The sequence below is a fragment of the Echinops telfairi genome, unplaced genomic scaffold, assembly GCF_000313985.2.
Source record: "Echinops telfairi isolate 266 unplaced genomic scaffold, ASM31398v2 ScPeMD7_7458;HRSCAF=8496, whole genome shotgun sequence".
Taxonomy (NCBI): Eukaryota; Metazoa; Chordata; class Mammalia; order Afrosoricida; family Tenrecidae; genus Echinops; species Echinops telfairi.
This window is the reverse complement of record NW_022111358.1, coordinates 40,145,601-40,167,844: the sequence shown is the minus strand read 5'-3', so window position 1 is coordinate 40,167,844 and position 22,244 is coordinate 40,145,601. Positions and strand designations below refer to the sequence as shown.

At 46.7% G+C, this 22,244-nt stretch overlaps 1 protein-coding gene across 2 annotated transcripts in view; it reads right to left on the bottom strand.

Moving 5' to 3' along the window:
- Window positions 1-8,355: 8,355 nt before the first annotated feature.
- Window positions 8,356-22,244, bottom strand: part of MAP2K6 (mitogen-activated protein kinase kinase 6) — a 147,765-nt gene continuing 133,876 nt past the window's right edge. For both annotated transcript variants that reach the window (XM_045299717.1, XM_004709174.2), the window contains 2 exons: window positions 11,435-11,480; window positions 8,356-8,707 (listed from right to left, as the gene is read on the bottom strand). In XM_045299717.1, coding sequence (XP_045155652.1) covers window positions 8,630-8,707; window positions 11,435-11,480 — 124 coding nt within the window. In that variant the 3' untranslated portion in view covers window positions 8,356-8,629. The remainder of the gene's footprint in view (window positions 8,708-11,434; window positions 11,481-22,244) is intronic.

Below are 22,244 nucleotides of genomic sequence, written 5' to 3'. Positions count from 1 at the left end.
CAGTTGATAGATCAACCTCAATTTCAACTCGGAGCGATCCTCTGTACCAGGGTAGAATGGCCCCTTTTGGGTTTCCTGAGAGGAACTTGTCATGGAGTTAGCTGTGCATACCACCCAGGGGCTTGAGAATGGCAAGCCCAATTCTTGAAATCTTTGCATTTCGCTGCCTCATCTTTTTCCCACAGAGTGAACGGTGGTTTTGAACTGCTGACGTTGCGGTTGGCAACCCAATATGCCATACGTGACTCCACCAGAGCAATGGACACAATAGATATTCAACTTAATGTGACGCACTTTATTCCATTGACTTCAAGAGCAATTACTACTTATCTGAAGAAATTAACAGTCCACTTTCATGAGACTGAAGAGCCTGCCCCCCCCCATTCCCACCCCCGACAATTTTTGGTTTCATAAGTGGCCTCAATGACAACTGGACCAATTCCAATAAATGGAAGAACGCTGCACCTGTAGCTAATCAACTGAAATTTTGCATTTGATGAGTTAAGACAAGATGGACCACAAATGGTCCATTTTGCCTAATATTGTAAATAAAGTTTTATTTGAATGCAGCCACCACACTTGTTAATGTGCATATTGTTCACAGATATGTTTATACAGTAAGAGCAGACTTAGTAATGGCAAGAGGCTAAACAGACTGCCAATCCAGAAATATTTAGTATCTGGCCCTTCATGGAAACCGTTTGGTAGCTACAAGCCTATAGTACAGAGGTTTTGATCTCATGGGTCTCAAAACTGCTCTGCTCAACAAAAAATGTTTGTAAAAGGATGCGTGTGTTCTACTATGTAAAGACTCCTAGGGGTGTAGTGTATTAAGCATGGAACTGCTAACCAGAAAATTCAGTGGTTCAAGCCAGCAACTGCTCCCGGAGAGAAACGATGAGACTGTCAGCTTCCATCAAGATGTATAGCTGTGGACATGCTATGGGGCCTTTCTGCTCTGCCCCACAGGGCTGCTGTGAATTAGTATCAAGTTTAATAAATATAGGAAGTCTCCTTTCAGGTCAGAGGGCATTACCTAGCCACATTAGTATCTGGGTGGGGAATTAGGAACTTAGTGTCCTTGGAATTTTCAGGCCAATGATAAAATGCATTACTAGCCACTCTTGTGAGAAAGACAGTGAATTCCATGAGCAGGGCGACTGAGGTCCTTTGGTCAGCAAAGATTTTTTGGAGTAAAATAGGAAGACATCAGTTTGTCTCTGTCTCCATCATGACCTTGGTTGTTGGCACCTACTTTCCACTCAATTCTGACTCAAATTCAATCAAGCGCAGTTGGGGAGAAACCGGTGGTCCCTGCAGTGTCTGAACTGGTGTCCCACTACACCGGGGCCTAGACGTTCCTTCCTTTTCCGAACTAGGACAGGCAGTAACGGCGGGACTGCTAACTAGCGAGGGCTTGGATTAAAAATCTAACCAGCCAGAGGCAAACAAGAGCAATAACAAAATACACAAGTAAAGGGAGAGGAGCTCAAATCACCAAGAATTCCATGAGGACAGCCACCACCACCTGTGAGCATCTGAAGGAGGAGAATATCAATCACTGGTCCCACCTGGACCACCGCAGTGACACCTGTTAGGCGCTATGCAAACTATGACAACAGGAAAGACTGAGAAAGCCAACAACCCTAAAAGACAGAACCTGACCAAGAAAGAAAATCCACTATGTTTCCACCGCTGGAAAAAGCTAGGAAATTGGTCAGAGTATACCCTGTCAGAGGTGAAAATTTTACAATCCAGTCTCATTGAGGGCCTTGTTTGGCCCTAATCACTTAATAATTGAAATAATTGATCATTTATTCTGAGGTAAGGCCATGAGGGAAAAAATCATGTAGAAAATTAATGGTGTCATAAACGGAGACGGTGTGGGAATCTTTGGCATATGCAGTCTGATGTGTTGTTGTTAGGCTTAGAGGTATGTGAGGAAATCTTACATACAACCCATTTTGAGCTATCCCCGCATCTGCCCAATTCCGTTTCAGAATGGTTTAACGAAGAAGCTGCTTGTTTAACTAACTGGTTCTGAGTATACCAGTGTAAAAGGTACATTGAGTTTAGAAATCTCTGGCCGTCCCTCCATCCAGCGACTTCAATCATGCCCCCCAGAGCAGAGCCAGGTGTGAAATCTGTAGCTCTTGGTTACTGGTTTTGTCAATGATAGATTCACCTGTGCAAGTTCTTGCTCCTTCAAAGTTACCATTTTGGGAGACTCTATGCTTGCCCCACCCAACAAGGTTGATTTTACTTAAACACACACACACATTGGGGGGGGGGTGTTCATTTGAAATTATATTCAAAACCCATGATAGTATCTTTTTTAAAGCCTCAGCTCTGAGGACCGATATGGTTTCTAAGACTGCTAAACAGGGCTGGGTGCTCAGCTGATAAGGTGAATAGTACACATGGTAACTCTTCCGATGGGTAAGTCTAACCTGATGACGTTACATATTACATGTATGGGTGGAGACTGGATTCAGAAGCCTTTTCTGAAATTTATGTGTCAAAAATACATCAGTAGCATCTATATTTATATAAATATAGATAGATAGATTTTCAGGGTGGGTACTCTGAGGGGCAAAAGTCAGTGATATGTACACATACCTCAGATAATCGTTTTTAAAATCACTCACATTACTTTCTTGGCATACCTCTGAAAACAACAATATATCTCAGTATTTTTCATAAATATCAGGACCATTTGTAATGTGGACAGATATGATACCTAATCAAATACACATAGAAAGAGAACAGGATCTCGGCTGTAGAAATATACTGACTGTGTAATACACTGATAGAGATCGACAGGGATGGCATTCCGGTGGCCCATGCTGGCAGAAGTACACAACACTGTTAATGATGGGATAATCCTCAAAACCTGCAATGAAGGTCTGTTAATAACACGATCATCCCAATTTATGCACCAACTACTAATGTTAAAGATAAAGGCATTGAAACTTTTAGCAACTCCTACAGTCTGCAATTGATGAAATGTGCAATCATGATACACTAGCAATTCCTGCTAATTGGAATGAACAACTTGGAAACTAAGAGGGACCTGTAGTTGGAAAATATGGCCTTCGTGATAGAAATGACACAGGTATCACATGACCGAACTTTGTAAGACCAACTACCTATTCAAATACCTTTTTTTCTGACAACCTAAAAAGCCCACTAAATGGGGACCTCACCAGGTAAAATACATAGGAATCAAATCAACTACATTGGTGGAAAAAAGACCAAAGAGAAGTTCAGTATCATCCGACAATAAAACATTCACCGACCAACTATGGAACCGGCCATCAATTGTTCATATGTAAGTTCAAGCTAAATCTAAAGAAATGTGTTTAAAGTTCATGAGAACCAAATGTTGACCTTGGGCATATCCCCCCTGAATTTAGAGACACTCAGAAATAGATGTGGCCCATTGCATACAGGTTACCAAAGACCAGATGAGTTCTAGGATGGCATCATGGACACCCCAAATGAAGGAAGCAAACAGTCCTTAGACAGAAAGGGAAGGAAAGACCAAAATGTGTGGCAGATGAGACTCCCAAACTTGCTCTGAGCACCTAAAGTCCCCAGAATAAATAGTGCCCTAAAAGAGCTGTACAGAAAATTCCAAAGGACGGCTCAGGAAGACCAAGAAAAGCCTTACAACGAAATATGCAAAGAACTAAAGTTACAAAACCAAAAAAGAAATACACACTCAGCATTTTTCAGGCTGAAAGAACTGGAGAAAATATTCAAGCCTCTGGTTTAAGAATTCTTTGGACAAAGTATTGAATGATGCAGGAAGCATCCAAAGAAGATGGAAAGAATATAGAGTCATTGTACCAAACCGAATTGGTCAATGATCAACCAGCTCAGGAGGTAGTATCTGATCAGAACCAATGGTATGAAAGAAGTCCAAGCTGTACTGAAGGCGTTAGTGAAAAACAAGGCTTTGGGAATTGATGGACTACCAACTGAGATGTTTCAACAAATGGACATCAGACTGGAATTGTTCGCCATGTACACCAGAAATTTGGAAGTCAGTTATCTGGTCGACCAACTAGAAGAGATGCATGTATGTGTCCGTTCCAAAGAAAAGTGACCCAGAAGAATGCAGAAATGATATAACAATACCTTCATTATCAAAGGCAAGTAAATTTCTGATGAAACTTTTTTTTTTAAGTAGTTACAACAGAAGATCAACAGGGAAATGCCAAAAATTTGAGCCACATTCGGATAAGGACATGGAACCAGGGATGTCATTGGTGATGTCAGATGGATCTTGGCTGAAAGCAAAGAATATCAGACAGAAATGTGTATCTGTGTTTTACTGACGATGCAAAGACACAGTGGATGGATATCAAATTATGGATAATATTGTGCTTACTTCTGCCTATGTATAACTTGTACACTGCTCAAGAGGCAGTTGTTCAAACCGAACAAGGGGATGCGGCATGGTTTAGAATCAGGACAAGCGTGAGTTATGATTGTGTCCTCTCTCTGTTCTTATTCAATCTGTATACTGGGGAAATAAGCCAGGAAGTTAGATTACATGAATAAGAATGCAGCATCAGGATTAGAGGAAGTCTCATTAACAGCCTGTGATGTGCAGATGTTATTGAATGCCAAAAAGACTGAAATCACTTACTGATGAAGATAAAAGAATAAGGCCTTCATTGTGGATTAAATCTCAATACAAAGGGAAAACAAAATAACCCTCACCTCTGGACCAATAAGCAACATCATGATAAATGTAGAAATGATTGAAGTTGTCAAGAACTCTTTTTTTTCACATTTAGATCCACGATTAATGCCCCAAGAAGCAGCACTCAAAAAACCAATGGCATATTCCCCTGGGCAAACCTGCTGCCAAGGACCTCTTTCAAGTGTTAAAAGGCAAAGATGTCCCTTTGAGGACAGAAGTGGGTCTGTCCCATGCCATGCCGATCTCAATCATCCCACGTGCACATGGAAGACCAGAGAAGAGATGCCACTCAACTACGGTGTTGGAAAAGGATACTGCCTCTCTCATGGGTTGACCGATGGAGGGAGAGACCTTGTCTTAGAAAAAGTCCAACCAGAATGCTCCGTAGAAGTGAGGATGGTGAGCTATTTTTGCCTCACGCCCCTTGGAAGAAGCAGTCCTGGAGAAGGACATCATGCTCAGGAAAGGAGAGGGTCAGAGAAAGAGAGGAAGAGACTCAACACAAAGATCTGAGATAGCGGTTGCAACAATGGGCTCGCAGACAGCAAAGATTGTGAAGAGGGAGAAGGCCGGGACAGTGGTCTGTTGTGTGGTGCATGGGTTTGGGATGAGTCAGAACCCGGCACAACGACTTCTAAGAGCGACACGCTGGCAGATCATTTAATACCTTGAAAAGCCTTGGGGGTTTTTCTCTGTAAATACATTTGCCTGCACATACAGGAAATTTCCAAACTAAATACAGTTCATGCACCCCGTATATTTCTTTTATAACTGGTGTTGACAAGGACCAGCATCGTTCTCTAAACCAAACCTATTGTAAAATTTAGACTCATAAATCTGTCAAGCCAGTCCACTTTAAAACATGAAATACTTCATTATCATGTCACCGTCACTTACTTGGGCAAAAGGGTGTCCAAACTTCAAGCTAAGTATTGTAGGAACACAATAGATTGCTTTCGCCAAAAGTAGCAAAGACGTCTTCACTGGTGAGGTAAGGGGAGAGGCGGGAGCCCTTGTTACTATTGATGGTGAAGCATTTCCTCTACACCAACATCCAAGAGAAACTCATTTTTAAAACGTTCAAGACCGGTGTTCTGCCCATCAAAATCATCAGAGAAGTTGGTTTAAAAGAAAACACAACAAAGAAGATACCTGTGCCAAAGCCCCACCCTGAAGGAGGTAATTTCAGGTATCTGGGGCTCGTACTTTGACATGGATAAACTCCTTGGTAATTCTGATGTGTATCGGGGTTGAGAGCCACAGACTCACTCCTCCACTGCTCCTGGTTACCCATGACTGTTCCATCTCTTCAGAATCTAGGGTCACCGTTTGGAAAGAAAGACCCTTGAGAAAAAACACCTTCTTTGTTAAGAATACTTCAAAGGAAACCGAGGAACGCGTTAGAGTCACCTGACCCAGGCGAGAGAGATTATTCGGTGATTCTTATTTCACCCCAAACTATAAAGGAATGGCCCCCAGATTCCCCACCACCACCACCACCACTATTGTCTGTTTAACACAAACTGGTCGAAAAGAGTCAGGAATACAATTGTGATCCCTACACACAGCCCCTCTGGTCTCAAAAGGAGACATTCAGATTTATAAAGACACGTGGCAACGTGACTCAATCGCCATAAACAGAGATAAGTGGTTTCTTAGCTGGAGAGTGATAGGGCGACAATAGCCTCAAAGCAGGTAAAGCTGATGTCAAATCAAACCAACAAGAAGGAATGGACAGGGTTGCCACATTCACACGAGACGCTCACCATGAACTAGACAAAAACAAAACACCCTGCCATCGAATCGAGGCTGACTCGTGGCGACCCTATAGAACAGGGTAGAGTTGCCCCTGTTGGTTTCCTAGGCTGTCACTGTGTATAGGAGTCGACAGCCTCATCTTTCTCCTGAGGAGCGCTGGTGGTTTCGAACTGCATAACCACTACACCACCTAAGGTTTACTAGCGTTTCCCAAAGTGGCGAACTTACCCCCTAAGGAGTTCCGGAAGAACCCAGGGGTGGGGGGCGGGGCTGAAAAGCAGATAGCCACGTTTGATCCTGGAGGATGGGCTATAGCATAAACATTCATTGCGAGGGTGAGCTGCTGAGCAATTTTCATTTTTTTTCTGGAAAGGGGTGGTGAGCCGAACCCGTTTGATGGGCAAAGGCAACGAGGAGAAATGCAATCAGAGAGCCAATGACGACTGACTTAAAAATCTGAAAATGGCGAGGGAAGAGGAGCTCAAGGGACCAATCTCTTCTAGATTCGTGAACAGGGGCAAGAAACCGCTTGGCGTGGTTCATTCTCAATTCTTGTTCACCTCTGAATCCTCTGTCCCTGTACTCCAGATCCCACCTGGCAAACAATGCCCCAAAGCCCTGGCTCCGGGTGATTGTTATAGATCTACCTCTTCCCTGGAGACCACTGTTCTCCTGGACCCCAGAGAACGAGAAGCCGCCCATCAGAGAAACGGGGAGGGTTATGTCGCACAGGTAAGAGGCGTTTCTGTGAAACCCACCTGCTAAGAATGTACATCGTGCACGGTAAAGTTCAGACGCAGCGAACGAGAAGGCTTGGCCCAGCAGCTGCAACAGTGGGCTCAGACGCAGCAGCGAGAGGCTGGAGCAGGGCCGGGCAGTGCGCTGTTCTGTTGGCCACAGGTGTGCTGGGAGCTGGAACCAACCCAAAAGCAGCCACCAACGAACAGCAAAGAAGTTGCAGCTGAGCTCGTTTCCTGCGCGGATCTACTAACTGCACGCCTTGTACGCAAGCGGTGGACACCTGCAAGTCTAAGGGCATCAGCCAGCTCATTCAACAGCCCCGTCACCACTGTCTTCTCATCCGCGTCCGACTGGCTTTTCCTGTCTTCCACGAATGGTGGAAGGCCCTTCCTTTAACCCGGAAACCAGAGAGCAGATGAGGACAGTTCCTACGAAGGCAATCCTTGGGGCCTGTGGGCGTGGTAGGAGAGGGAAAGGCACCAAATCACGGTGTGGCTTGGCATGCTACTCCTCCTCCAGAGCAAGACCCAGACCCAAGTCCTCCTTCCTGATTAGAGATGGTCACCGAAGCTGCTTGGTGATGGTGGGGACTAGCCACACAGGTCGATGGCTGGAGAGGGAAATGATCACGTCACGAGTCACTCTTCTGATGTACTATACCTGGAGGCCGTGATTAAAAGTGAATTTTGGGTTTTCCAACGTTAGGGACCTAAGAGGAGGGTAAATGAGATGCACAGCCACTTCGGCGGAGTCACGGATGACCCTGGGCTGGGTGGAAGTCCGGGAGGTGGCAGCGGCCACGACAGCAGAAGCAGACATTTCACAAGAGAAACTCCTTATTGACATTTTGATCATCTTCTCAGAGATGCAGACCAGAGAATGCCCTCTACAAGTCAGCTACAACGGAATAAAAAACTCCAAAGGCCTCTAAATCCGGTCTGCCCAACCTTCCTGCCGTGTCTCCTGGCTTACATCAAACAGGATCTTTTCGGCCAACCTCTTAAACATAAATATTAAAATCAGAAGTAGGACAAACTACAGATCTACTTACAATTTCATCACTACGGTAGCACCTTTTTTTTTTTTCTCAAACCACGGCCCAGGCATTCCTTTTTGTACAAAATGAGAGGGTACTGAGAAGCTTAAGGACTTATGACACGTCATTAAATATTTAATCACCTTTTTACAGTCCTAAGCCTTTATCATATGTCATCCATCTAGAGTTCATTCTATCCTAGAGATTCCAAGGCCCTCTTGGTGGGGGGAGGTGGGGGAAGGGAGGGGAGAACCTTCTGAGCAAGCGGCAGGGTTAGGCGATCTCCTCTCTCGGGGGTCTCCATCGGTGTGTCTGTGACCTTGATTCGCCCTGTCAAACCACCAATCCACGGGAGGGTCGGCTGAATGAGTCCTTTGTTTTTAATCTCCAAGAATCAGTTTTACAAAAGATGCCACATCTGTTGCTTTGGATTCGTGTAAGGTGAAAAAAGGGTGTTGCTGGAGGGGGGAGAGAAAAAAGCAAAACCATCGTCTCAATCGTGGTTCCAGACAAATACACAGATCTCTTTGGTACGTAGATTAAATATGCTTATTGGACTCTTGGAATCTTGGAAACCCTGCCATCGAGTCGTTCCGATCTACAGAGTCCCTGGAGAGCAGGGTACAACTGCCCCCTGTGGGTTTCCGAGGATGGTCACTCTGTACAGGAGTAGAAAGCTCCCTTTTTCTCCCAAGGACTAACTGGTGGTTTTGAACTGCTGACCTTGCGGTTAGCAGCCTGGCAGTCCCCACCTAAGGCCACCAATTCACCCCAGCGGTGTTATCTTCAACAACCAATGGAAAGAGAGCAAGTCTGCAGGCAGACATGGGGCTGACGCACTTCGCCTTCCTGGGACTTGGGGAGTTTTCCTTGGCAACCTTCCTAGTGCCTCCATGTGGCTTTCTAATTTGGTTTTGAACCTGACAGCAGAGGGCTGGATGAGTCAGCTGTGTGGAACCGAGCGCCCACCTCTGGGAGCCAACAATGCCAACGGGAAAGCCACAAAGAAAGGTAGGTGGCCCCTGGGAAGGGCTGTGACTCAGAGCATGGAAGGGACAAGCTGGGTGCTAACCAGAGTACTGGGTGGGGGTCCTTCACACTAAGCTCCCAGGACCGTGAAATCACCGCCCAACTTCTGACCAGGAACCACGTACATAGTGCCCTCACCAAGCACTGTACCATTGTGCTTATTAGCTTTCCCACATCCTCTTGACATTTCAAGATTTCAGAAAGTACTGGAAAGCCGCTGCCTATCAAGGCAGGCCACTCCAAGCCTCAGATGGTTGGGTGATTGCAGCCAACTCTGCCAAGCTCACCTCGCCTCTGGCTCTGCTGGTGGCTCTGAGCGCAGTGGAGAGAGACTGAGCTGGGGGTGAATTCCGTGGCCAACCGAAGTCTTATTTAAAAAACAAACAAACACCCTGAAGGCATCTTTCAGTCTATTCTCGGGCTAGGAAAATGCAGAGGGAGCCAGGGGTGGGGAGGGGAGAACGGGCAGGCCCGTCACAGTGGAAAGTGTGAGCCTCCTTCCGTGTGGGCTGTGAGGCTGGGAGGGAACCGGGTCCCAGGTGGAAGCAATGCACCGAGCATTGCAAGGGCAGCAGCAGGAGCAGAGTGCAGAAGACACCATGGAAATGCCCGCAGGCCCAGGCTCCGTGCTGGCAAAACAGGGTCAGGGACAAGAAGAGGGGGACTGCCCTGCCTTTGGGGTTCACAGTTGTGCACCAGGAATCGCTGGGTGGACACATGGTTCAGGCACCTGGATGCTGGCTCCAAGGTGGGTGGTCCCAGTCCACCCAGAGTTGTCTCATTTATTTCAGAAAAGGCTGCCACTAAAAATCCCGTGGCACCCAGCTCTCCTCTGACCCACCCGAGGTGGCCCTGAGTCAGAAGTGGCTCAGATGGCAACTGGTTTGGGGTTTTGTGGGTTTGTTGTTGTTGGTTTGGGGTTCACAGATGGCACAAATATTGCCCTGGCATGTGAGGCCGCATAATTCAAATAAATAAAGCTCTGTCTAGATGGAGAAAGTAAAATGACTCTTTCCTACAAAAATAAAGAAAACAGCGAAATGGTCCATCTATGAACTCTTAGATAGTCTATCAAATCCTTATCGGAATGCCGTAGGGTCTGGCATCTCTCATTCGATACTGGCCTTGTGTGACTCTTGGAATCACTGTGGAACCCTGGGGATGTAGTGCATGAAGCGTAGATCTGGTAACTGCAAGGTCAGCAGTTTGAAACATGAGCTGTTCCTTGGGAGAAAGATGAAACTTCTCCTAACCCTTAAAGAAGTACAGTCTTGAAAACCAACAGGGGCAGTTCTACTCTGCCCTACAGGGTTGCTATGAATCGGAATCCACCCGCTGGCAATACATTTGGTTTGTTTTTCTGGTAGCCCTGTGGGCTTGGTGCTGGACTGCTAACCTCACTTTGCGGATGGTAGGCAGTTCAAATCCACTAGCTGCTCTGAGGCTAGGCTGCCTGCTGCCACCAAGATTGACAGTCTCAGAGAACCTAGATAGGGTCACTATGAGTCGGAATAAAGTTGATTGCAATAAGGTTGTTTTGTTTTGTTGAAGATAATTTTTAAAAAGCAATTCTGATGAACATACCTTAGTCTATAGCACCTACTGGGTTTAACAGCCTGGAAAAACTGGTGAAGAATGGTGCCTTGTCCTAAGTGGTCCCAAGAAGGCTGTCAGATCAGTCTAGGAACAGAATGCTCACCTTCCCTGTTGGAGACCTGGGTTCAATTCCCTGGCAACCTGTCTTGTGAGCAGCCACTGCCTGCCTGTGAGTTAGAGGCATGGGTGCTGCTGGGGCTGAACAGGTTTCGTGGGAGTTTCCAGACTAAGATGAGGGAGAAAGACCTGGTACTCTACTCCCAAATATCAGCCCAAGTACATCCTACAGATCACACTGATCTGATCCATAGGTGATCATGGGATAGCACAGGCCTGGGCGGTGGTTTGATCCACTGAGCAAGGGGTAACCATGGAGCAGGGTCCAAGTTGATGGGGCCAGCCACAGGGACAGGAGCAAGGACACCAGACTCTGGGCTCTTTTTGCTGGAGTTGGATCCCTGTCACCGATGTCTCCATGAATTAGCTCCTCTAGAACCTTCAACATGAAGGTCTCTGTGACTTTACCCTCCCTCCCTAGGACTTTGCTGAACAATACTTACCATAAGCTCAGGATACGTTGGCCTTTCTTTGGAATTCTTCTTCAAGCTAGAAGAAAAAGAGAGAAATCACATTGACATCTAGAAACCGCCTTTGTATTTCCCTTAAACTAGGGTTTCAGAATCTGCAGATGACTGAATATCACCAGTTTAAGACTATCTTGAAAACATAGGACTCCTCTCTGAGCTTTCTCTTCTGGTCAGCTTCAACTCCAAACTCCCTTTGGGAATGTGTCGCTTGATGCGGGTGGGCGTGCGTGCGTGCGTGCGTGCGTGCGTGCGTGCGTGTGTGTGTGTGTGTGTGTATAGTTGGATCTGGGTCCTTTATTTTTTTAATACCCCCCACCCCTCTTCTTCGTCCTTTCACAGTGACACACAAACCATCTTCTCTGCTCCATGGACATCTATTTGGAAATGACCTACCTATTGTTCTTCAAAGTGGTTTAACCCACCTCTACTAGAAAAAGAAATGGAGAGTTGTTTCTTCAGTTGCTTCTTTGTTAGGTTCAACTCCTTGTCGCCCCATCTCCTTGCTTCTGGGTCCCTTCACATAGTCCTACCCCACCCTGCCTGAGAGCAAAGCAACCAGTCTGTAAAATACCTAAAGCTGATGAACTACAGCTTGGTTGATGAACAGGAAAGTACTGCCTGCCTGTTGGTGACTTAACAATTCTTCTTAGGAGTATTTGGTAGCAGCCCCCGATAAGTGACTTCTGTTCATTCAGAACAGCTGTTTTTCAAACACACACACTACTGGAAGTGAGAGTAATATGAAGAGACCAATCCCTTACCCCCGAGTCTCAAACCATGCCTGCCTTTAAGAATGGTATTTTAAAAAAAAGAAAGAAAGAAAAAGAAAGCAGTTTATTTGGAGTTGGAGGGGAAAAAAACTCCAAGGTACAGAAATGGAGAAAAGGATGACTTTGAACAAGGTGATCTGCCAGGCAGCCTCCACACCCCTGGACCCCTGGGGCCATCACACCATTCAAGGATGGAAAGGCCCATTGCCTGGGTTGGAATTGGGTTGGAAGGAGCCAACATGTGACGGGTTGTGAAGGTCGCCGGTGTTGGTATGTATGGAACATTTGGAGCAAATGAGAGCTGAGATATGTGTTGGGACTGCTCCTGGGAGCAGACTGGCTCATCATGACTGGCAAGGCCCAGACCTCCCAAGAGTGAGGTCAGGAGGTGCTTTAGGGAAGTGTGGTTGAAAGCAAAAGGAAATGAAAAAGAACAAAGGCAGCGGTGGCAGGGAGAAAGGAGGAAGCTGTTGAATCCAGTCAAAGAAGGTGGCCTACCAGTTTGTTCCGGGCAGGGCTGTGGGAGGAAGCCAGGGAACCTGAGAGAGGGTGCAGCTAGAGGTGAGGAGAGCCGTTCCAACTGGGCTCTGGGCACACCTAGGACCTAGTGACCTCGGTGTCCAGACAACCTTTGAGAGAGTCTCATCTCCACTGAGGATAAAAATGAAAGTGAATTAGGCAGAGGAACGGCCAACTGTCAGTCCGCTTGATGTGGAAAGAACATGGCGGAGGAAGATGGAACCACCTGGAGAGTGAACTGGTTCATGGTATTGCCTGTAACGACAGCTTCACACTCCAGAGGGTTATCATGAGGGGTCTCAACCGGTGGTGATCTCTGCCTTCCCTATGGGATATGTAGCAGCCCTAGCGGCACTGTGGGTGAGACGTTCGGCTGCTTACCTCGAGGTCAGGAGTTCAAATCTACCAGTGGGAGAAAGTTGAGGAGGTCTGTTCCTGCCATGACTTACAGCACCAGACACCCCATCGAGCAGGGTTTCCCTAAGTTGGCGATGCAGCGCTCTGTGGGGCATGGAGGGGAGCAAGGGGGGGAATGCAAAGAGGATCCATGGGGGGGTGGGGGTGGGGAACGGTTCTCAAAAGCAGATTCCCTATATTTCATCCTGAATTATAGGCTACAGTTGTTATGTGTTGTCATTCATTTCTGACCCGTGAGAGCCCATGTCAAGTGACGCACTTCCCTGTCCTGACCCTCCTCACAGCTGTCTGTCCTCACGTCTGAGCCCACCGTTGCAACCAAGGGGTCAATCCATCTTGCTGAGGGTCTCCCTCCTTTCTGCTGCCCCCCTCTACTTTACCAAGTACGATGTCCTTCTCTGGGGACTGGTCTCTCTTGACAACATATCTAAAAGTATCTGAGACAACGTTTCGCCAGCCTGGCTTCTCAGGAACATTCACGCTGTACTTCTTCCCAAACAGATTTGTTTGTTCTTTTGGCAAGAACGTGGAACGTTCAACGTTCTTCTCCGGCACCATCACTCAAATGCATTAATCCTCCTTTAGTCTTCCTGATTCGGTGTTCAACTTTCACATGGGTTACAGGATAAACGTTTTTAATAGCCAGCGGGGGAGTGGAGTGATTTTTTTTTTTTTTCTGAAAAGGAGGCCATACACCAGCTGCATTTGAGAACTTCGGCTATTGAGGGTCACTAAAAAGAGGAATGAACTTGATGGCAGTGGGCTTGGTTTCTTGGTTTATGGGGCATCCCTGGGGTCACGGGGGTTGAGCACTTGGCTGCTAACTGAAAAGGTTGGCAATTGGAGCCCACCAGCCACTTTGTAGGACACCGAAGTTGCAGTCGGCTTCCATAAAGACTGTTAAGCCTATAGGGCAATTCAGGAGCCGTGGTGGCATCGTAGTTCCACGTTGGGCTGCAAACCGCAAGGCCAACAATTCAAAACCACCAGCCACTCCTCTGGAGAAAGACAGGGCTTTCTACTCCTATGAAGAGTTACTGTCTTGGGAGCCCACAGGGGCAGTTCGACCCTGTCCCATAGGGTGGATATGAATCAGCATCCACTTGATGGCAGTGGGTCTTTGTGTGTGTGTGTGTGTGTGTGTTTGTTTGTTTATAAGGCAGTTCTACTCTGTCCTATAATGTGGCTATGAATCAGAATTGAGTTGAGTGCAATGGTTTGTTTTGTTTTTGTTGTTGTTTGACGGGACACTTGGCATCTTCTGGGGGTGTTTGGATCATCGCAACTGGCAGGGAGGTGTGGGCTGGTGTCTATTAGGCAAAGATGTTGCTAAACACCCTATCATGCATAGGACAAGGGCCCAAGACTCCCGACAGGCACAAGGAGTCATCCGATCCACGATGTCACCAGAGCCGAGGTGGAGAAAGCCTACGCGCTCTCCTTGGGTGAGTTTGCCCTTCTTACTGCTGCCTCCCCGCCTCTTCCTGAGATGGGATCCACTGAAACTCTCGGTCAGCGGAGAAGTTCCTCCAGCTGCCTTGTCTGTCATTGGGTCGCATTTTCATCCATACCACCCAGCATCCCAGGAAGCAAAGGTTTTTCTACATTCCCAGCAACGTTCCTGCCTGCACAGAAAACCAAAGTGAACTCTCTGCCGTCCCTTCCAACTGCAGAGAGCCTGCAGGGCAGAATGGAACTGCCACAGGGGGGTTCCAATGCTGTCAGGCTGAGCTGAATGAAGTACAAGTGTTACGTCAGTGTCCCAAACAGAGCAGCTGGTGGGTTCCAGCCACTGCCTTTTCAGGTAGCAGCCACGCATTTGAACCACTGCGCTGCTAGGGACCCCTTGATCGCATGTAAACCGTAGTATAAAATGAACAAATACACAAACTAGCAAATGAGCACAAGCCCCGGGTTTCTTTCTGCCTCGAGGTTCAAAACAAGTGAAAATCAAAACCAAAAACAGGAGTCTTCTCTTGAATTTCACCAATTCAACTTGCACAACCAATAGTGAAAATGCAAGTGCCACATTAAAGGCACACGCCATCTCCAGGTGGTTATTTCTGGGCGTCTCCATGGAAACAGAGACGTCTTTTGTCATCAGGCCCTGGTGGCATGCTCTTCTAGGACCACAGTCCACCTTTCCAGCCCTGCCTGGACCAAGGAAATAAACCACAGCAATAGAAGTTTGTTTCTCAAATGTGAAAACAATGGTCCCTTTAACCAACCAGGGATCTTGATCGTGCAACTGCTAGTTCATCCTGGTGGTGTAGTGGTTGCACAATAGGCAGCTAACTTCAAGGTCAGCAGTTCAAAACCACCAGTCAATCCAAGGGAAAGTAAAGAGTTACGGTCTCAGCAACCCATAGGGGCAGTTTGACCGTGCTCTATAGGACCACCACGAGGCATCATTGACACGAGGGAGTATGTTGTTTTGAGTGCTTTGGGCATGTTGTCAGGAAAGATCAGTCCCTGGAAAACAGTATCATACTTGGCAGTGGAGAAATAAAAATGAGAAAGACGCTCAACTAGATGAACTGCATCATGGTTGTAACAATAGACTCGACATAACAATTGTGAAGATGGTGCAGGCCTGGGCTCAACGGCACCTAACAACAATGAGAACGGCAGCATTTAGGACATGCATGGCCTGGATCACACAAGTGATTAATTTGCTGAGCAAATAGCCCAAAGTCTATGAGTTCAAGTCCATCCAAAGGCACCTCGGAAGAAAGGCAGGGCTGTTGTGGTAGTTACATAATCTGGTGTCAATTTGGGACCTGAGAGGATTATGAGTCAAGGGGTGGAGTCTGGCCTGTCAATCAAGATATCCCGTATATACTGGAGTATAAGTCAACCCGAATATCAGCCGAGGCACCTAAATTTACGACCAAAAAATTGCATTAAGAATGTGCTGGGAAAACTAGACTTATACACGAGTATATATGGTAGCCAAGGAGGCCTCTGTGTGGGCATGGCCTTCTCCTGAGGATTCTGGGAACTCCTGTATTTCTTTCATGGAGGCGGGAGACACTTCTCTCTCTCTGCGCACTCCCTAGGAGACATCGCAGCTGACAAGACACATGGAACTACCTAATGCCTTGAGCTGAAGAAACCACATGGACCTATCCTGAAGCAACCAGACCTCTGGAGCCAGAGAAGCTTCGTAGAGACCCCTGCCAGCGCTGAGATGCTTACAATGCCACTGGATCCAAAGACTCTATACCCACTGGCCTGTGATCGTCTTGCATTGGGCGTCATTGCATGCATTTCGTGAATCTGAAGAGGACTTTATAGATGAGTATTGAACATATGGGCTAATATCAGACTTATGGACTTGATCTGGACTGGATTGGGATGCTTTCTTAATATACAATTGCCCTTTATATAAAACTCTCTCTTATACACCTATGTGTCTCTATGGATTTGTTTCTCTAGTCTACCCGGACTAACACAGGTGTCTATTTCCAAACAACCAGCTTCTGGTGCACAGGTCCATCATGACACTCCTGGTTGGGCTTTTTGGTTACACAAACCAAGCCAAACCAAACCAAACCCACTGCCTTCGAGTTGATCCCAACTCACAGTGGCCCGATGCACCTAGGTGGAGTTTCCAAGACTGTAAGTCGTCATAAGAGCGGGCAGACTCATCTTTCTCCTGGGGAACAGCTGGAGGGTGTGAACCACCAACCTTGGTTTGGGCAGCCCAGAGATTCCCCAGGAACATCACCAGGGCACCTTCATAGACTAACTCTCCCCATTGGATAATAAAATGTAACTGCCTCCCTTTTTTAAGGAGAAATAAATTTAAGTCCAGATGCCTTGTCTTTTTTTCCTTCTGGGACGTTGTAAAATACCTCCAGAGCTGCTGTAAAGAGAAAGTAGAGAAGGGACCCTAAGCTGATGTACCATAAGTATTTGAAGGTTTCCTGAAACCCCAGGGAGTCCGCCAATAGGCTAGTTCTTGACTCAGGGTTGACCTTGAGAAAGGTCAACCTTGAACCCCAAGCATTATCCTGGCATTTGGATGTAAAGTACTTACAAAGCAACCCCAGGCTGATTATTGAATTACAATAGCTGATAGAAGTCATTCTCTCCATCTCTTAAATATACACCACTTCAAACCATGAGCTAAGAATAGCAAAAGCCTCAGGTTAAAGTTGGAGGGGAAGGGGGAAGCCAATTTTCCACGTGGAAGAAGAGGAAGTGCTTGAAATTTAGTGTAAAATAAAAGCTGTGGAGTTCAAAGCTCTACCAATTTATTTTGGGGGTCTGAGTCAGGATATTTGATTTTTCAAAGTGACTTGCCGTTTTCAAGCATGTCATTAACTGCCCTAATTCCTTTGCCATATGCCGCAACACACACTCCTAACCAGAGCAGACACTCCAACACGGCGTCATGCTGTCTTGTGAACTGCTGGTTTGGAGTCTGCGCTGACCGGAGGAGGTCTGCCTATTTGAAATCCCCCTGAATGTTTCCAAGAGCTGTTTGTGCATTCACAGAATTAAAACACACGGTGCCTCTGAAGCCATGCATTTGCCATCAATGGAACCAATGGGCCATGTCCCTTTTCACTGTCTTTCCTGAATAAGTTACAGCATGTCCTGAATGGCCTCTGCTTTAAGGAGTTCTGGTGGCATAGTGAGAAAGTCCTGCGGCCACTAACCGAAAGGTCAGCACTTCAAACCCACCCAGTGCTCCACTGGCGAAAGCTCTGACAGTCTGTTTTCACGATTCTAGACCCCATGGCTGTTGAGTCAATTCTGCCTCATGGGAGAATAACCCTGTAGGACAGAGTAGAGCTGCCCCATGGGGTTCTCAAGCCTTTGAGGCTGTAAATCTTTAAGTGAGACAACTGCCCCGTCTTTCTCCTGCAGAGAAGCTGGTGGGTTTGAACTTCAGGCCTCCCACTTAACACAGCTCTCCTTGTAAACCCTATACAACAGTTCTACTCTGTCCTACACGACCCTTATGACTAATAAGAATCAACTCTATAGCAGCGATCTCTACTGTATAGTTCATCTGAGACAGACAGTATCTCATAACTCATCAGGCAAGGCAATATAGCTGTCTGGACTCTCAGCCTCTGTAAAAGACCTGGAGGGAAGGCATAAAGGATGCTGAGCTTTTTGGAAACTCCACCATTGGTCTCTGATGACTTTCTTCAGTCCTCGCGCCTGTGAACTGGTTGGAAGGAGTTACAGTGAAAAGTGTAAACCTGCGAAGAGTCCCGTTTTGGGGAGAACCTCATTTGTGGGCCCTTTGGTAGCCCTTGTGTGTAAGCTTGTTCTGTTCCATGTTTTTAATATGAATCCCAAAACAAGGCCTACAAAGGAGCTTCAGAAAGTTCGTGGGAAAGAGGAATGGAAAGACCATGGAATTCCTTAAAATGTTCGTGTTGAGAAAGCGATCTGGGAGGGGGGGTGTGGGGGGAGGAAGAAAAATATCATCCAGTAGTCCTAGTTCAGAAAGAGAACAAAAAGGAAAGATTAAAAAGGAACCACTAGGTTTTCCTTCAATTTCATAGGAAATAATAAATAATGTTCTTTGGGTGTGGGGGTGGTGTTTGTTTGCTTGTTTTTTCCCTTTCTTTCAAGATCATGCCTCTCTTTGGGATGTTATTGCAAAAAATAATATATATATATATATATATATGTAACACATGGGACTCTGGGCTCACCAGCTAATTCTGTGTTCATGTGGCATTGCTTTCCACCCCACCCACATCCCACAGCAATCAATACCAATGGATCAGGGCAGCAGGACTGCCAAGGTGGTTCCCCAGATGCAGGTGGACAAACCACAGGGCACCAGGATACCACAAATGCATTGGTGCATCCGGGAGCCTCCGATGCTTAGGTAGAAAGGCAACCACACTTGGTTAAAAGCACCCTAGTGACCTGAGCTGGTAATCTACCCTTTCTCTTCTCGGCCGACACTGAACCCAAAGACAAATGGAAGGAAACAACCACACAAACTATAATTGTATCTACGACCTTGAGATTTGAGAGTACATGTTCCCCTTTCCAAATATGTAGCTCTTTCCCCATGAACCGCCAAGAGCAGGGGCTTTCCGAGAAGCTTTGGGAGATCACAGGCCCATGAAGTGCTGAATACACAAGGGATCACTCCGCCAGGAAGGGTCATTTTGTGAAGATGTGTCCACACAGCCCAGCTGTGTACACAGAGAGGTGGCAGGAGAGCCGGTAGGAGGGAATTGGTACCGGAAGAGGCCATCTTTCTCCTCCTCAACAAGCCGGTGCTTCACATGAATGATCACTTTCCCAGTCTTTCAACCCAACTCCACAACAAATTTAAAACCTACTAGTGACTTTCTAATTAGGCAAGCATCAGGTGGAGTTATGTATATATGCATACTGATGTATATGAAAAATAAAATTGTCTCCATAAAGATAGAAGCCCATCACACAACTTTTAAAGAAACCAGTGTTTTTGTTTTTGTTTTTTTAAGGATCAGACAGCTTTTCAAACTCAGCTTCAAACTAATTTAATGTTCCTCCGTAGGGGATAAGCAAAGTTAATATGCTGGTGATTAATGGCAGGCAGAAAACATCTACTGACCAGGGTCTACTAGAAACGACTCCACGCTCTTTAACAGTCTGACGGACGACAAGGAAACATGTTCATAAAAAGAATGAAGGTTCCCCTTCCACTTCCCAATTCCCACATTGACCAAAATTACTCCCTATTTTACACAATCCATGTTCTAAAATATTAGATTCTAACCAAACCACCACTGGGAGTTTGAGGAGGAATATCTATTCCTACATGACTTCAAAGTTGAAGTGATTTGAATTCCTTTTCTCTTATTTTCTTTTTTCTTAATTTTTTTAAGTTAATCCCCAAACAGGACTTCTTTAAACTGTGCTAGAGCAAGCATGTCCCTTTGAAGACTAATCTGCTCCTGGCCCAATATCGCTCCGTATGCGTGTGCAAGGACGCAGTACAAGGAATAAGGAACCGATGCCTTTGAATGATGGCGCTGGTGAAGAACACTGAGCGTAGCACGGAGGGCCGCCAGACCCGCCAGTCTTAGAAGAAGTAGAGCCAAAAATGCTCGTTAGACAAGCGGAGAGCAAGACTTCTCCCCGTGCATTTTGGACAAGTCACCATGAGAAGCCAGTCCCTGGAAAAGGACACCAGGCTCAGTCAAGTTGAAAGGCATCATCAAGGAGATGGATGGACAGCCAGGACTCCCCCTAACAATGACGGTGAGCGTGGCACAGGAGGGGCAGCGTTCTCCTGTTGCACACCGTCGCTAGGCGTTAGAATCAACTCCATGGAACCGACTAACGACGCAGCACGCCCGGCTGGCTTTCACGGGAGCAAAATGAGAAGACAAGAGATTTCACAGACCGACGAGTTCAAGCGGGAACAGTCTGCGGCTCACGTGTTTAAAGAGACTCGCAGCGGGGATTAGACTTGTCAGAGGAGAGAGTGGCAGGGAATCTCAAAGGGGCTGCCGTGCAGACACACCGAGCGCTGTGCTATCAAGGGCCACGCCGGTTCCCGGGTAGTTGTTCGAGAAAGAAAAACAACACAAGGAGTTGGAATATCCACAGACATGAGCATCTGTCGGTCAGGAAACAGCCATTTCTTTTTCAAAGGTTGCACTATAAACTCTCTGTGGATAGCTTTAAAGCTTGGATTCTTTCAGGGGAGGGGTGTTGAAATTCTATGAGAGATGATGGAAGATGAATGTAACTGAATGGTTTTAAAATAAAGAGTAGAAGAATTCAAAGAAGCGGATAGCAGGTCCACAGAGGCTAAATCTCAAGTAGTCAGTCTTGCCCCTGTCTCTACATTAAGTTGACTTGTGGAACATTTGAAAAATCCCTGATATTCAGGCCCCGCTTCAGACCAAGGAAGTCAGAATCTCTGAGGGTGAGGTGTAGGTCACAGTGTTTTTGAAAGCTCGCTGGGGTGTGGGGATGAGCCAAGAGAGCTGGGAGCCAGTGGGTGAAATAGATGATTCACAGGGGGACTTGCTTTCTGAAACTATTCACACCAGCCTCGTTCTTAACCAAAGTGTTTGGAAGTATCGAAACTCTTGGGCAAAGGGGCAAGTGGGAGGGTCCTTTGAAGACACTCCCCCAGGTAGAGCCTTTGACATCCCCCTCTTCTTGAGGACTCTTGGTCTTGGCAATCCCAGATGAGGCCTCGCTTCACCCAGATGACTTCAAACACTTGAGGATAAAGGTGAAATGACATCAAACTCCAGATCCGCATGAACGCAAAAGGCCAACATCATGAGCCCCCCTCCAACCTGGCAGGTGTACCACCACCTCCAGCACAGTAGCAGAGGAAACACAGAAAGGAGGACCCATCTCAGTCATAGGACCCATCCAACAACTTACCGCACTAGAGCTCACTGCCCGGCCTTCTCTCTCTCTGGCCATGCAACCCAAACAGAAACAACCGCCGGGCAGGCTCAGATTCATTGGGAAAAGGACCAAGGGAGCGATGGTAGAAGGAGTCCAAGAGGCCTTCACTCCATCAGCGGCAGTTGCTGTATCTCATCACTTTCCCAGTAAGAAATCACAGCACTTATTCCAAAAAAAATGCCAGTCAAGGAGTGAACCGGGAGGAAGGAGTGGCTTTACTGGCCTCTGTGCTTCCAAAAGCATTCAGAGTTCTAGCTCCTTCCTGAGCAGTAACTGCCCAGAACTACTGCTCGCAGAGGCTCACAGGGTCTCACTACCATCTCTAACTCTCCTTCCTCCCAATTGCAATCTATCTGTTGCCCGATGCCCAAGTGAACTGTCTGGTGCTAATGTGGGTGCTTTACCTCTGGCATCCTGTCTTGTTTTGCTTTTACCCAGCAGCACTGGACGCCATGGTCATTAGGATCAAGTTATGCCAGGACCCACTGTTGCCATGCCGACAGAAATCACTAGACTTTCCAGAGCTCAGGTGTCTCTTCTTTTACTTGCCTAGAATCCACTGGCAATTTCCATGAAACAAAACATGTAGCGTATTACTGTGACTGCTTCATGTTGTCCTGGGTGAGTCACATGTGCTGAGAAAGCCCTCTACGGTGTTCAAAAGCAAACGT